Here is a 13,742-nt window from a genome sequence, read left to right on the forward strand (position 1 = left end):
GCAAAGAAGCATGAGTCATGCCCCTCGCAACCGAGTCATGCACATCTCCGTGTGAAGATGGGCTTCCGGAAGACTGAAGTCCAGGTACCAAACGGTGCCGTTGGCAAGGTTGGGATTCACCGGACAAGCCCCGCAAAGTGTACCACACAATTATACCTGCTCGTCTGGGCTCTTGTACGGATGCGTCCCAGGGAATTCCAGGCAGTGTGAGAATTCATCAGTACCCCTCGTCACTTCCAGGTTTAGAGGTGGGGGTGAGTTGCTTGTCTCCCCCACCCGGGTTTCATAGACCGTTAGGACTGCACCTTAGCAAACTGACCGAAGATGTTTCTAGAACTCTTACAAGGGCACGTGCTCCAGAAAACCCAAATCTGTCTATAGGCCTGCAATGAGCCCTTGCCTTGGCTGTGTGCAGCGAGTGTGTGCGCGTGTGCAATTTCACATCTGAAACTTGAGCTCTTTCGGTGGATAGAGGAAAGTGGGGGGGCAGCGCTGCGCTCCTCTGTTCTCCCCCTTTTTCCCTCTTTTCTTCTTTTTTTGGCAAGACTGCCCCCATTGCCGCTGGAGCCGGGCTAATGATAAAAGGGAAAGCAGAGGCGCGCGCGGGGGGGGGGGGGGGCTCGGAAGAGGGGAGCCCGGGCAGGGGAGGGGGTGGGAGGAAGCTCCGAGTTTGCGGAATTTCGACATGCTCTGAGGGACGGAGAGAGGCAGCGCGCCCGGCAGGCGAAAGACACGCAGCTGCGCGCCGCGGCCGGCCCGCACCGGAGCGGGGCCCGATTCCCGCGGAGAGTCGCGCCGCAGCGATGTGGGCGGCTGCCCCCGGGCGGCTGGTGGCCTGCGGCTTGCTGCTGGCCGCCTTCGGGGCGGCGGGCGGGCAGCGCAGGGCGGGCGAGGGCGCGATCCGCCGGCGCTCGCACCGCGTGCAGCACGGGCGCTGCAGCTACACCTTCGTGCTGCCCGAGGCCGACCCGCCCCCCTGCCCGCACGCCGCCGAGCCCTTCGGCGCCAACACGCTGCAGCGCGACTCCCCGGCCGGCCCGGCGCTGCGCGGCGACGAGCGCCCGGCGCTGCGCGTCCAGCACCTGGAGCGCGCCTTGGAGAACAACACGCAGTGGCTGCTGAAGGTAGGCGCGGAAAGGGCGCTGCTCCGGCCCAGAGGCGCCGGGGGAGCGGGGGGAACGCGCGCCCGTGGGAGCCGCCCTCGGCGGACGGGCCGCGGGGCTGCGCGCCTTCTGCGCGGGCGCTCGCGGGCCCGCTCGGCTCTCCGTGCGGGAGCGCCGCGGGGTCAGGTGCCCTTGCCGCCCGGGGTCCCGGTTCAGCATCGGCGTGCACGAGGGGCGGCTGTTTCGCAGGTTGGGGCGGGGGCGGGGGTTAACCCTTGCGACGCGTCTGGCCGCTTGCGGCACTCCGGAGCACCCGTGGGCCCCGGGGGAGGCCGGCTCTCTGCGCGGGTGTCCCCTCGCCTTTGCTTCCGGCCATCCCAGGAGAGGCGCAGGCTGGGCCGTGCCCTGAAAGAGCCCGCTTCGAATTCCCACGGCAGCTTCTCTTCCTGTGCGAAAATATCCCGGAGCTTGTGGGCTGCCGACGAAGCTTTGGCGCAGATGCTCTCCCGAGAGGCGCGGAGGAGAGCGAGGATGGCGCAATACCCCTAGGGGCGCTAGCGCAGGGCATCCTCGCCCCCTGCAGGACGCGAGATGCGGAGCAAAGCAGGCCAGCGTACAGCGCAGGGGGAAATCGCCCCCCCCCCCATGACAGGGCTCGGCTTTCCCCCTGGGAGTGAGTGGATGCATCCCACTTATAGGGGAAAGGGCTGCTTCCTGCTCATGGTGACCCCAGGGATGGGGAATCAGCCCGCCTGGCTCATCTGCATAGCTCTGCCCCCTTTTCTCTTTCTTGGATATGCCAGAATATGTATGACCAGAAGTTTGGGACAGGGAGGGAACTATTGGGGTTATTATTATTATTATTATTATTATTATTATTATTATTAACTCATGATGGGGAGAGGAATGGTAGGTTGGACAGCCAGTTACGCATCACCAAACTCTGGAAAGCATCGCTTTGATGGGTGAAAAGATTTGCATAATATTTGCATGTGCTCATTCAGCTGAAGGCCAGCATGGTGAGGTGGTTACAGAGTCGGACGGGGGACCTGGGAAATCCCTGATCGAGTCCCCGCTCAGCCATGAAGCGCCTTGGGTGGCGTTGGGCCCGTCACAGACTCTTCACCTAACCTACCTCACAGGGTTGTTGTTATGAGGATAAAGTGGAGCGATGTAAGTCGTCTTGGCTTCCTCATAAGAAGAGAAAAGGCAGAATAAAAAATTAGCATAACAGTAGTGGTAACAATAATTATAACAATAAAGCATGTCTAGATACACATTAGATATAAATTGCTATTGCTCATATATATATATATATATATATAGTTTCATATATATATATATATATATATATATATATATTGCTTTAACACGTAATTGCAGTGTTGGGGAACTCCAGGACAAACTCAGAGGAGTTTGGTTTTCTCTGAAGCTGACCTGCAAATTCTGTGACAGGCCGCCTTTTTCTGAGTTGCACAAATTCTGTGGCCTTCTAGACTCCACATCTTTAACTTTTGAGGGGCATTATGGAAAGTTGCTCCTTAGTGACAGATTTTATTTTCCTGGACTCCAAGATCACCACAGACGGGGACTGCAGCCAAGAAATTAAAAGGCGCTTGCTCCTGGGGAGGAAAGCTATGGCAAATCTAGACAGCATACTAAAAAGCAGAGACATCACCCTGCTGACAAAAGTGCGTATAGTCAAGGCGATGGTTTTCCCAGTTGCCATGTATGGCTGTGAAAGCTGGACCATAAGGAAGGCTGAGCGCCGAAGGATTGAGGCCTTTGAATTGTGGTGCTGGAGGAGACTCCTGCGAGTCCCTTGGACCGCAAGGCGATCAAACCGGTCAGTCCTGGAGGAGATCAACCCTGACTGCTCTTTAGAAGGCCAGATCCTGAAGATGAAACTCAAATGCTTTGGCCACCTAATGAGAAGGAAGGACTCCCTGGAGAAGGCCCTGGTGCTGGGAACAATAGAGGGCAAAAGAAGGAGGGGACGGCAGAGGATGAGGTGGCTGGATGGGGTCACTAGGGTGGTCAGTGTGGGCTTGGGTGGGCTCCGGGGGATGGTGCAGGACAGGAAGGCCTGGAGGAGTGTTGTCCATGGGGTCGCGATGGGATGGACACGACTTCGCAACTAACAACAAAAATGCGAAGTTGCACTTGCACTAACGAAGATCAGTGCAGTGCAAATTCGGGCTAATGTACCTTAGTACAAGTGGAATAAAATCTTTCCGGAAAAGACTCAGATTCTGTCAGTGAAGGAGAGACAGAACAAAGCCTGACAATCTGCAGGATGCAGAGAGCAGGGGCATTGCGAAGTCTGCCCTTTCCTAGCGGGAAAGAATGGACCAGGTGAGCTGGAGCTGCACAATCAGGAACCCTGAAATTGCCTCCGGATGGGCAGTTTTGGGGTTCCTTCTCAGGTGTTTATCTTCAAACTGGATGTGGACAAGAGCTTTACAAGCAGAAGAGAGGCAGTGTGGCCTAGTGGTTAAGAGCATGGGACTGGGACTCAGGCGATCGGGGTTCGAGTCCCCGCTCAGCCATGGAGCCCACTGGGTGACTTTGGGCCAGTCACAGACTCTCAGCCCAACCCACCTCACAGGGTTGTTGTGGGGAGAAGATGGAGGAGGAGAATGATGTAAGCTGCCTTGAGCCCTTTGTCGGAAAAAGGCAGGATATAAATCCAAAAATAAATAAATAAAATAAGATGGAGCTTATAAAATAGAGTTCCTGGGAGGACTCCAGGTAGTGAAAAATCAGGAACAACCTGCCAGCAGAATCCCTTTCCTGAGCTTCAGATTCTAATTCCAGGGGAAGCCCATTGTGTGGGAAAAACCACAGTGGGTTTCTGGGTCTCCCCCAGCAGGGTGGCGAAGGGGATGTGGGAAGCCTGGGTAGCCCATGGGAAATGGATGCCATGGACTAGAAACCTAACTCCAAGTAATCTAGTTTGGATACAGTGGATATTTGATTAATTTAAATAAAAGAAAACAAACGTGAAGGATTTTTTTAAAGGACAGGAAAGAACCAAATGCTTGTGTAGAATTGCAGTCCTGGAAATTGGGATATACAGAGTGAACATAAAAGCATCAGAAAAGCTCTTCTGGGTTCAGGCTGAGATCTTTCTGATCCAGGCTCCGGTTCTCACCGACAGCTCGCAGGAAGCAGGACAGGAGTGCGAGGCACCCTCTTGCCCATGTTCCCCAGCAACTGGTGCCCACAGACCTACTGTCCTGGATCTGGAGGTAGCACGTGGCCATGGGCAGACTTGTCCTCCATGAGTCCGTCCTATCCCCTTTTACAGCTGGCCCTAAGTTGTGGAAGGACATGCCATCATTTTACTGTGTGAAGGAGGGTCTCCTTGGATTGGTCCCCCCCGCCATCAGCTTCAGGGAATGACCCTTTGGGTTCCAGCATCAGGCCACTGGGAGAAAAACGTCTCCCCAGCCACTCTGCACACAAGGCACAATTTTGCCCTTCTCTGCCAATGTCTTCCCTTCCTCTCCTTTTCTCCAAGCGAGACTGGCTCAGCTGTTGCAGCCTTTTTCCCACTGAGGAATACATGATCCTTCATATAAGCAGAAGAGTTAGAACACCCTTCCCAGGGCAGTATGACTTAATTAACGACCATCCTGCCTCTCTGACCACCTTCCATAAAAACAAAGGGTCCCAGTTTAGACCAAGCCAGCGCTTTCCCTGAGAAGATTGAGGCTGTCGTACCATGGACACGTCACAAGAAGGCCAGACTCCTTGGAGAAGGCAAGCACGCTAGGGAAGCCAAAGGCAGAAGGCAGAGGGAAGATCAAATAGGAGATGGATCAACTCCATTCAGTTCATCATAAGTCAGAGACAACTTGATAGCACATAACCACAACAGCAAAACACAATTTAAAACACATCAGCAAAAGAGACAGGCAGCAACAACCAAGTAAGCTTATCTTCTGCAACTGACCAGTTTAGATTCCAGCACCCTCCAGATGTGCTAGACTACAACTCCCATCATCCCAGGCCAGCCATGGTGCTAGGGATGGTGGGAGCTGTAGCCCAATACATTTCCAGAAGGCATCAAGTGGGGGAAGGCCAAGTTTCTTGGTAAAGGAAGAGAAAAGAAGCGAGGCAGGAGGACCGGACAATTAGGGCGAGGGGACTGGGATCTCTGTGAGGGGCGCACCCTGCCCGTGTTTGCAGGCATCTGCCTCCAAAATAGGAGCCGGCCAGAGCCGGGCCTTTTTGCTCCCGCGTCCCTCTCGACTCCACATCCGTCATCTTTGACTCACGACGACTTGCGTCAGGCCCACAAATAGCCGCGTCCCTGATGGGTTCGGGGGGACAGGATCCCAAAACAGCAGCAGATCCGCTGAAATAACCAAACTTGTAGCACAAAGCGAAAACCAGCACGAGGCCCCTCCCCCTCATGGGAAACAGAGCGGGGACGTGGAGGAGCGTGATGAACCGGATCCTGGCTCCCCATCCGCATCCCAGCAAAAGGCCCTGCCACGAATCGCCTTTGCTCTGCTCGTCGGGGGAAATGCCTCGTGTGCGCCTCTGCTGAAAAGGGAAGTGCCCAGGCACGCTTTTCAGAATGCTCTGGTCCGTGTGCAGTGTTCATGTGCAATGCACAAGCAGCCCACTTCAGCTCTGCACTCCCCTGCTCAGTGCTCTGCAGCTTGTGGCAAACACGATTTCTGTGCGCAGACCTGCAAACATACACAGAGGCATGCAAAACCTCACTGCATTTCTTTTACCCATGAAGAGCCGGGTGGCCTGAGCCCCTGAACAAGGGTGGGCTGCAGATGCACAAGAACCAGGTTGTGGCGAGACATTATGTGAAATACCCAGAAGCTTGAAAAGCAAGGAAAAGAAAACTCCCTCGGAGGTGCCTGCAAAGGGCAATGCAGTCTTCCCCAAGCTGGAAAGCCAGCATGGGATGATGGGAGCTGTAAATCGGGGCACCAGTTTTGGGTGGCTGGTACAATAGGATGGGGGTGCAGGAGGTGGGCATTCAGGCTGCGATCCATGCTCGGAGCAGGGGCTCGGAGGTGGCCTGCCAGGGCTTCGGTGTGCCCCACAGGAATGGCATGGCTGTGGTCCCGGGAATCTCCACCGATCTCTCAGCTGCATTGCTGGCATTCCGCTTCCTTGCAGGGCGTGCCGCCTCTGGTCTGGGGGGAGAGTCAGGACAACGTGTCCCCAAACCTGTGAAGTTGCCACCCCTTGTAGCCGTGGGCTGCATGACCTTGCTCCCCTGTCCAGCGGTCACGGGGTTCACTCAAAGTGTGCAGAACACGCCCTGGTGCTGCACTGGGGGCCCTTCATGCCGCCGAGTGGGGCCACGCTTGCAGACCTTGCCCCGCATGTGGGGATTCAGCGGGCACTGGGAGCGCTCCGTCAGGCGGCCAGTCCTCGGGCTGTTTTTTCAGGAAAAGCGAGCGAGCGAGAAAGCCAACCAAACCCCCGTGGACTCCATTTGTGCTGCCCATCAGAAATTTGCTTCCAACTGGGAGGTGGCTCCATCCCATCCAAAGGGCTGCAGCAAAGTTTGCATCGGGTTGCCATCTAAGCAATCCATTGCTACATTATCTGTGAGCAGAGCCAGCTGGAGCCGGGGGTCAGACTAGATGGCCAGGGAGACCCCTTCTGACTCGCTCTGTTTCTATGTTCCTGCACCTCGGAAGCGGGGTGGAAACAGGCATTGAGTTTGGGCGATGCACTTGCCCATGGAGATGCGCTCTCAGAGGAGGCACCCTCCTCGAGAAAGCGAGGACGGCATAGAGGGTTGTCCTCCCCCAGCCCCCCAGTGTCAGGGAGGCTGTGTCTCCACTCTGGATTTTACCCTGAACGGCAAAGGGGCTGCCTGTGGTGCTGGACTGCAGCCGCCACGCTGAGATCAGCACCACAGAGAGCTCCGTGCAAGTTTGGTCCGTGCTCTGGACTGACCAAGGGCAAGTCAGCAGCCTCCACGGGAAGGATGAGGCCCTTCCAGAGAGGGGACTCCTCACACCATGGACAGAACTGGGCTTGGCCACACGCAGTCTGACGCATGGGGTGCAGCTGTTTTGGGTTGATGGAGGGCCCCGTCCTAGGAAAGTTGGGACAGAAAGAAGGCTCCAGCGAGTTGTAGGACGTTCTTCTAGGATCGCACCCTGAAATATCTCCAAAGAATAGATTAAATTTGCTGATTACGGGAGCGATCTTATAGAGTTCTCCATGGAGAAGGTGCATTTAACAACTTAAAGGGCTCCTGCCTCCTGGACTCTTTCCCTGCTACCCCCCAAAATCCCCTTCCCTCTAGGAGAGAATGGATTTAGATCAATCCCACGGCAATCGTCATTGCCCCTGTGGTCAAGGGCTGGAAGCACTAGATAATGCAGATCCTTCTCTGCTCTGCCCACGTGACCCCAGTCTTCTCCCAAAGTGCCCACAGGATCCCTCCAGCAGGAGGGGTGCAAGACCCCCTCCTGCCCAGCTCCCCAGCAACTAGTGTGTGCAGGCCTGAAGGAGGGAGCCCATGGCCAGCAGGGCTAGTAGCCACGGAGAGTCTCTTCCCTCCTCCAAGAATCTCTCTAGTCCCCTTTTAAAGCCCTCCAGATGGCCAGCACCATGTCCTATGGCAGCAAAGCCCATCGTTTAACTGTGTGACGGAGTCCTTGTCTCTGTCCTGAATCTCCCCCCATTCAGCTGCATGGACAACCCGTTTGAGCATCAAGTGCAACAGGAGAAGGAGAAATACCAGCCTTGGGAGGGGTGCAGATCTTAATGCTGCGGCACGGATTGGGGGTCATCTCTCTTCCCTGAGAACTTTGGCTCTGAGGGTTATTTATGATCTGCTATGGACTGCCCCACGCACGGCAAACTGTAGCCGGAATCCCCAGCCGGTGTAACATGAACACGTCCCCCTGCCCCCGAGCTTCTCCCCCACCTCTGCTTTCCATTATGGAACACCGGAAGGCGGTTTGATTGCAAAAACGCCCCCTGAAAAGGGGAGGGGGAGAGAACGCATGCACACCATCCCGCCGGTGAGGCCGGAGGGGGCTGCCCGATCTTGGGGCAGAGCAACACCCATACTCTGTTTGCAAAGAAAGAACAGGGACTTGGTCCCCCACTTACTGCCTGCTGCCAGCCAGTTCAAGACAAATGCAATCTCGCTGTCATGCACACTGTACATGCCCAGGGGCCCTTTTTCCTCTTTTTCTTCCAGAGAAATGCGAGCCCTAGCCCAGGGGGCCTGCAGTGGTTCTGACCTGCCACTTGCATCCATCCAGCCGTCTGGCTGCTGGTGGGGCCCCTGGGGGCTACGGGCCAAACATCTGGAAGACGACGTGGCCCCGCCCAGGCCTGGCCCCATTGCCCCTGCATGGGGCAAGGCAGCGATGCAGACACACCTTGTGTGTTAGTGTCTTCCACTGGCCCAGTGGATGTGTCCTTCCTGCATCAAAGGGGGGCTCGGGGCAGGGCTGGGTGTCGCGGGGCCACAACGGAGGGAGGAAGGGGCAGCCCCCTCCCTGTGGGCCACGGCGGCAGCCCCGCTCTTTTGGAGGAAGCAGCCCACAAACCAAGCCGCGTTCCTTCTGTGCGGCTCTCAGGCTGAGCCGGCTGTCCTGCGGCAGCGTCCGAAGCAGTGCCATTCCACAGGGGGCCTGGAGGTGGGAACTCGCCCTCGCCGGCCCGGGGAGTCCTCTTTCCTTGCTGTCCCGCGTCCCGCTGCTCTTCTGTGTACACAGCTGCGTCCGAGGTTGCTACCGGGCAGCGCTGCCGATGCCCCATGCTGGGCCGGCGGAACCGCTTCCGGGGCATGCGCTCGGCACTGTGGTGGCCCTCCGGATGGCCGTGCCGTCTGGCCTCTCACCGGACTGGGCCGCCGGAGCTAGTCTGACCGCAAAGGAAGGATTTCGCCTTATTGTGAAAAAAGAAGAAAGCACCTCTCGTGTTTGAAATGGTGCAAAATGCAAAATTTCGAATTTTGAAATGAGCTGAAGGGGCTGAGAAGGGACCGTGGCCCCTCCTGTTCTCCAGTTCCACACTGTCTGGTCTGCTGGTCAAACCTCTGGGTGAGCGACCGCCCCCCCCCCCCGGGAGCGTCATGGCCGAGCGGGGACTAGAACTCACATCTGCCAGGGCCAGGGCCCACACTGCACTGGCTCTCAGTCCAGGCCGCCTGCAAACCGGGGCATTCACACCCCGACTGAGCCTGAAGTCCTGTCTTCCCCCAATCTGGTACTCTCCAAACGTCCTGCTGGCTGGGAATGATGGGAGAAGCGGTCCAGCTCCAGACTGGAGAAGGCTATTAACAGGGGAGCAAGTTCCAGTGAACCTTGCAGAGTCTACTTCTGAGTAGACTTATCTGGAACTACGCTGGTAACCGGATTGAACAGACCTCCCAGGGAGACTGTGGGAGCTGTCGTTTGGGGGCGGGGGTGGAGGGCTGAGCCAGGATGCTCTTGCGAGGAATTGCAGACCCGACCAGGCCTGAATTCCCGGGATTCTTTGTCACCTAGAGGAATCCCTACAATGCCAGGGCTGTTCCGTGTATTCAGAGCCGTTGGCACGATCTGGGGGCTTTCTCCAGGCACGACCACGCTCCCCTTTCAGACCAAATGGACTGGCACTGGTCATTTGCACACATCTGCTTGTGAAAGTTGGTGCGAATGCACACATTGCCAGCATCTCAACAGAAGTGCCTTCTAGAGGGGGAACTTGCAGTCAGGTGGCCTGAGCGCTCTGTGGACGGGCAGGTGGACGCGCTTCTGCTTTTCCTTTTTCGGGGCGCCGTCTCCTTAAACCAGCTCGGGTAGGCGGCCCTTCAGAGGCCCACGGCTGCCTGCTGCGCCAGTTTTGCCGGCGTGAGCTGGGCTCTCTTGGTCCTCGGAGGCGGCCGAGTTCTCTGCGATGGGGACCTGGGCGTTCGCTGCCTCGGACCCCCTCCCTGAAAGCCCCAAAGCCCGGTGACCCCGTGCTGCAGTGTTGCTCTTCCAAAGCAGCCCTGTTTTCCACCACCCCAGCTGGAATCACTTAGCGGGACCTGTTTTCTTTGGATTCAGATCCTGAAACAACAAGTAGGAAGCACTGGCAAGGCGGGGGGAGAGGGAGGGGGCCGTAACAGGACTGGAAAATGCAAGAAAAGTATTGGCCAGCCAGTTAGAGAGAGCACTCAGGCTGGCTCCAGGCCAACGCGCCTGGTGGCCAAGGCCTTGAATTGTTAGAAGGAAGAAGAGGAAGAAAGGGGGGAGGGTGCCTCTGGGCATGTGTAGAATGTCCTCCCCCCACAGTGGAGTAATAGACCTAGGATTTAGTGGGCAGAACAACAAAAGTTCAGAAAATGAGAATTGCAGGCATATTTCATGCCCAGCAAATATCCGCAACACAAGCAAAGAAATGCCGAGGTGTTCCAGGTTGATGCTGAAGGTCACACCGCTGGCTCGAATGGGGTGGGAGCACCAGTGTGGCCTGGGGGTGCAGGACCCTTCCTGCGAAACTGCTCAGCTGCTGAGTGCAGGAAGCCCGAGGGCTGGGAGCGAGGCAGGGGGGGCTTGGCTGCAAACATTTGTCGGGGCCCGTGGGCTTCGGGCAGGGTGCCCGGCAGGGCCTGGTTGCTCAGCTGGCGGCCTGAGTGGACTTGGGGGAGCTAATAACCCAAAGTGTCGCCAAGCCAAGACGATCCGCCACTCACGGAAGCTTTCCCTCACATTTCACTTCTCTAAATAGCAGAGATGTGCCTGGAAAGGGGGAATCAACCCACCAGCTGAGCAACCCAGAGAGGACGTTGTTTCAAAAGGCAAATCCAAAATGGAATTCACGCAGCGCGTGGTCCAGTGCCATGGGGAGTGGTGATGGCCACCCATCTGGAGGGCTTTCTCAGGGGGCTGGACATATCCCTGACGGCAGTCGGTGGCTACAGGACAGCGCAGGGCCACAAGCGGGGGGGGGGGGGCGGGTTGCAGGGAAAGCCATATGAGGCGCGACTGAGGGAGCTGGGTCTTTTCAGCCTGGAGAAGAGGAGACCCCGAGGGGATCTGTTGGTGACATATAGGTACGTGAGGGGGTGTCACACGGAGGTGGGTAGAGACCTGTTCTCCCTGCAGAGGAAGGCAGGACGCGCTCCAGGGGAGCCAAGGTTGCATTTGGATGCCAGGAAGCACTTCCTGACAGTCAGGACCCCGAGGGTGTGGAATGGGCTTCCCCGGGAGGTGGTTGAGGCCCCATCGGTGCGGGTTTTAAAGATAGGCTGGACTTGCACATGGTGGGCATGTCGTGAGCGGAGCCAACTGGTGCCGGAGGTCAGACTAGATGGCCCGGGAGATCCCTTCTGACTCGCTCTGTTTCTATGTTTCCCTCTAAGATCGGAGGCAGTGTGCCTGTGCCCCCAGTTGCTGGGGAGCATGGGTGGGTGGGTGGTTCCATTGCCCTCGTGCCCAGTTTGTGCTTTTTTCATGGGCAGCTGGTTGCCCACGGTGTGGATCAGAGGCTGTCCTGGCCTGGTCCAGCTGAGCTTTTTCCAAGCTCTTACGTTCTTCCTCTGGTGAGGGTTCCCCTCTGCTGGCCTTCTGGGTCTCATGAATATACCCCATCCAAGATAATAACTTGGGGGCTTGATTTAACGGGTAGAAGCCCTTCCAAGATATTTTGATAGATGCGAAGAAGCTGGCAATCTGGAAGGGATGATATTAAATGTCATCAGAAAATGCACACTGGGGGCAGGCGATTGTTTTCAAGGAGGATCTGGTGTGTTTGCACTCCGATCTCCTGGCCTTTTGCTTTTCTCTGGTCACAATCGCCACTGCAGGCTTTGGAAGCACTGCAAAACTCTGCAAATGTGTGTGGGAGTCTCTCTCTCTCTCTCTCTCTCTCTCTCTCTCTCTCTCACAAACCCCTCCGTGTGCAAAACGGAGCAACAATGCTTGCGAGAAGCCCGAGGCTTGGCGGAACCGTTCTGGATTCCCTGAACATGCTGCTTCCAACTGGCTGCTGCCAGGAGGGCCTTGGCTGGTCAAAGGGAGGTGGGGGGAGAATGCGCACGGAGAAACAGCGGTGCGGAGGTGTGGGGGGAGAGAGGCAGCTGCGGGGCTGTGGGAGGGAGGGGGGAGGAGGGAGGGGCTGGGGAAGGCGAGGAATTGTGTGGAAGGGGCTGGGGGGGAGGACTAGCAAGGCGAAAGCCGGGCGTGCAGGGGGAGCAAAGGGGGAGCTTCGTGGGGGTGCGGGGAGATGGCAGGGGGGCCGGGAGCGACTCCATCGTTGTCCTTCGGCCACTGGAGAGTGGACGGGAGGCAGCCGAGAACAGGGAGGGAAACCTGGCGCCGTCACGTTTGCCAGCTATTAATACTATTATTATTTCGAAGTGGAATTCAAGAGAGACCCAGGGAAGGGGAGCTCCGGAGGCACCAAGAGGACCCCTCGGGGGCCACTCCGAGGACTCCCTCCTGTGCTCACGGGCTCTGCAGAGGCTGCTCCGAGGTGCCTCCGCCACAGGGTAAGGAAGGGCTTTGTGGCGAAGCCCTGCCAGATCCTCCTGGTCTTGGGACTCTGCTGGGCTTCTCCTCTTCCTCTCCTTCCTTTTCACCGTGCTTCCCCAACCCAGGGCCTTCCAGCTGGGTCAGACGGGATGCCGACATGCCCAGCGTGGCCTCTGGGACCGCAGTCCACCTGGAGGGCCCCTGGTGGGGGAGCAGCCCCCTTTTAAATGGGTAGCCGCTTTCCAGATGTTGAGCGGCCCCAGCCTCCCTCGGGAGCTTCCCATGAACACTGTAAACATGGATCCAGCTCACTGTTCCCGAAATAGCAAGGAGCAGCCCCCCGCCCCCCCCTGCCCCTTTCACTGGCATTTTTGATGCTTTCTGAGTTTGTTATGCTTGCTTTATCTGGGGCTGGCCCTCCACTTCTCTGCAAACTGGCAATTTTTCATGGCAGGGGAAAGCCGTCTCCGTTCAAAGGAAAACGCGGACTGGAGCCGGTGTGGGAGCAAAGGCAAGGCCAGGGGAAGGGGGGGCAGCCGAGGGGCTCCCGGCAGCGCCCTTGTTGGCAGCAAGAAGCTGTGACGAGCAGCCGCCTGTCAAGGCACTGCAGAGAGAGGGCACAGGACGACCTCCCCAAATGCCCTGATTGACAGAAGAGGCTCCTGCAGGGGAAGCATCCGTCTTGGCGGACAAGGGGACAGGACAGAGGACGGGAAGAGGCTCAGCAGGAATCCCAGGGAAATAATTATACTGTTGTTCTCAGGAAGACGGCTCTCTTGCAGGTCATACCTGCTCTCTCGCAACCGGTTTCTTTTCCTTCCATGGATTTGGCCGACTAGTCAAACTGCCTCGCTAGGCCCAGCCACCCCAGCGGTTTGCTCACGTAATTGATGGATGTATCTATCCATCCGTTATATCAATATTGCGACTTTTCTCCCTCCATGTGGCTTTCATAGTCCTCCTCCTTCTGCTCTCCAATTCATTCACACAACAACCCTGCAAGGTAGGTTACGTTGAGCATCCATGGCTGAGTGGGCACTAGAACCCGGATCTTCTGAGTCCCAGTCCAAAACCAAAACCCCCTTCTCTGCTCCAGGGAGCAGCCTGCCCCCCCCCCCCCCCCCCCGCCACATGAGACTTACACACACACACACACAAATCAGAGTCACATTTGTGGATAATTTAT

The 13,742-nt window shown here is 57.1% G+C and overlaps 1 protein-coding gene across 1 annotated transcript in view; it reads left to right on the top strand.

The window, feature by feature from the left end:
- Positions 1-803: 803 nt before the first annotated feature.
- The window catches only part of ANGPT4 (angiopoietin 4), a 42,860-nt gene continuing 29,921 nt past the window's right edge, over positions 804-13,742 (top strand). Inside the window, exon 1 of the mRNA XM_044455124.1 lies at positions 804-1,124. Coding sequence (XP_044311059.1) covers positions 804-1,124 — 321 coding nt within the window. The remainder of the gene's footprint in view (positions 1,125-13,742) is intronic.

The sequence above is a fragment of the Varanus komodoensis genome, unplaced genomic scaffold (genome assembly GCF_004798865.1).
Source record: "Varanus komodoensis strain SLA01 unplaced genomic scaffold, ASM479886v1 scaffold8, whole genome shotgun sequence".
Classification (NCBI taxonomy): Eukaryota; Metazoa; Chordata; class Lepidosauria; order Squamata; family Varanidae; genus Varanus; species Varanus komodoensis.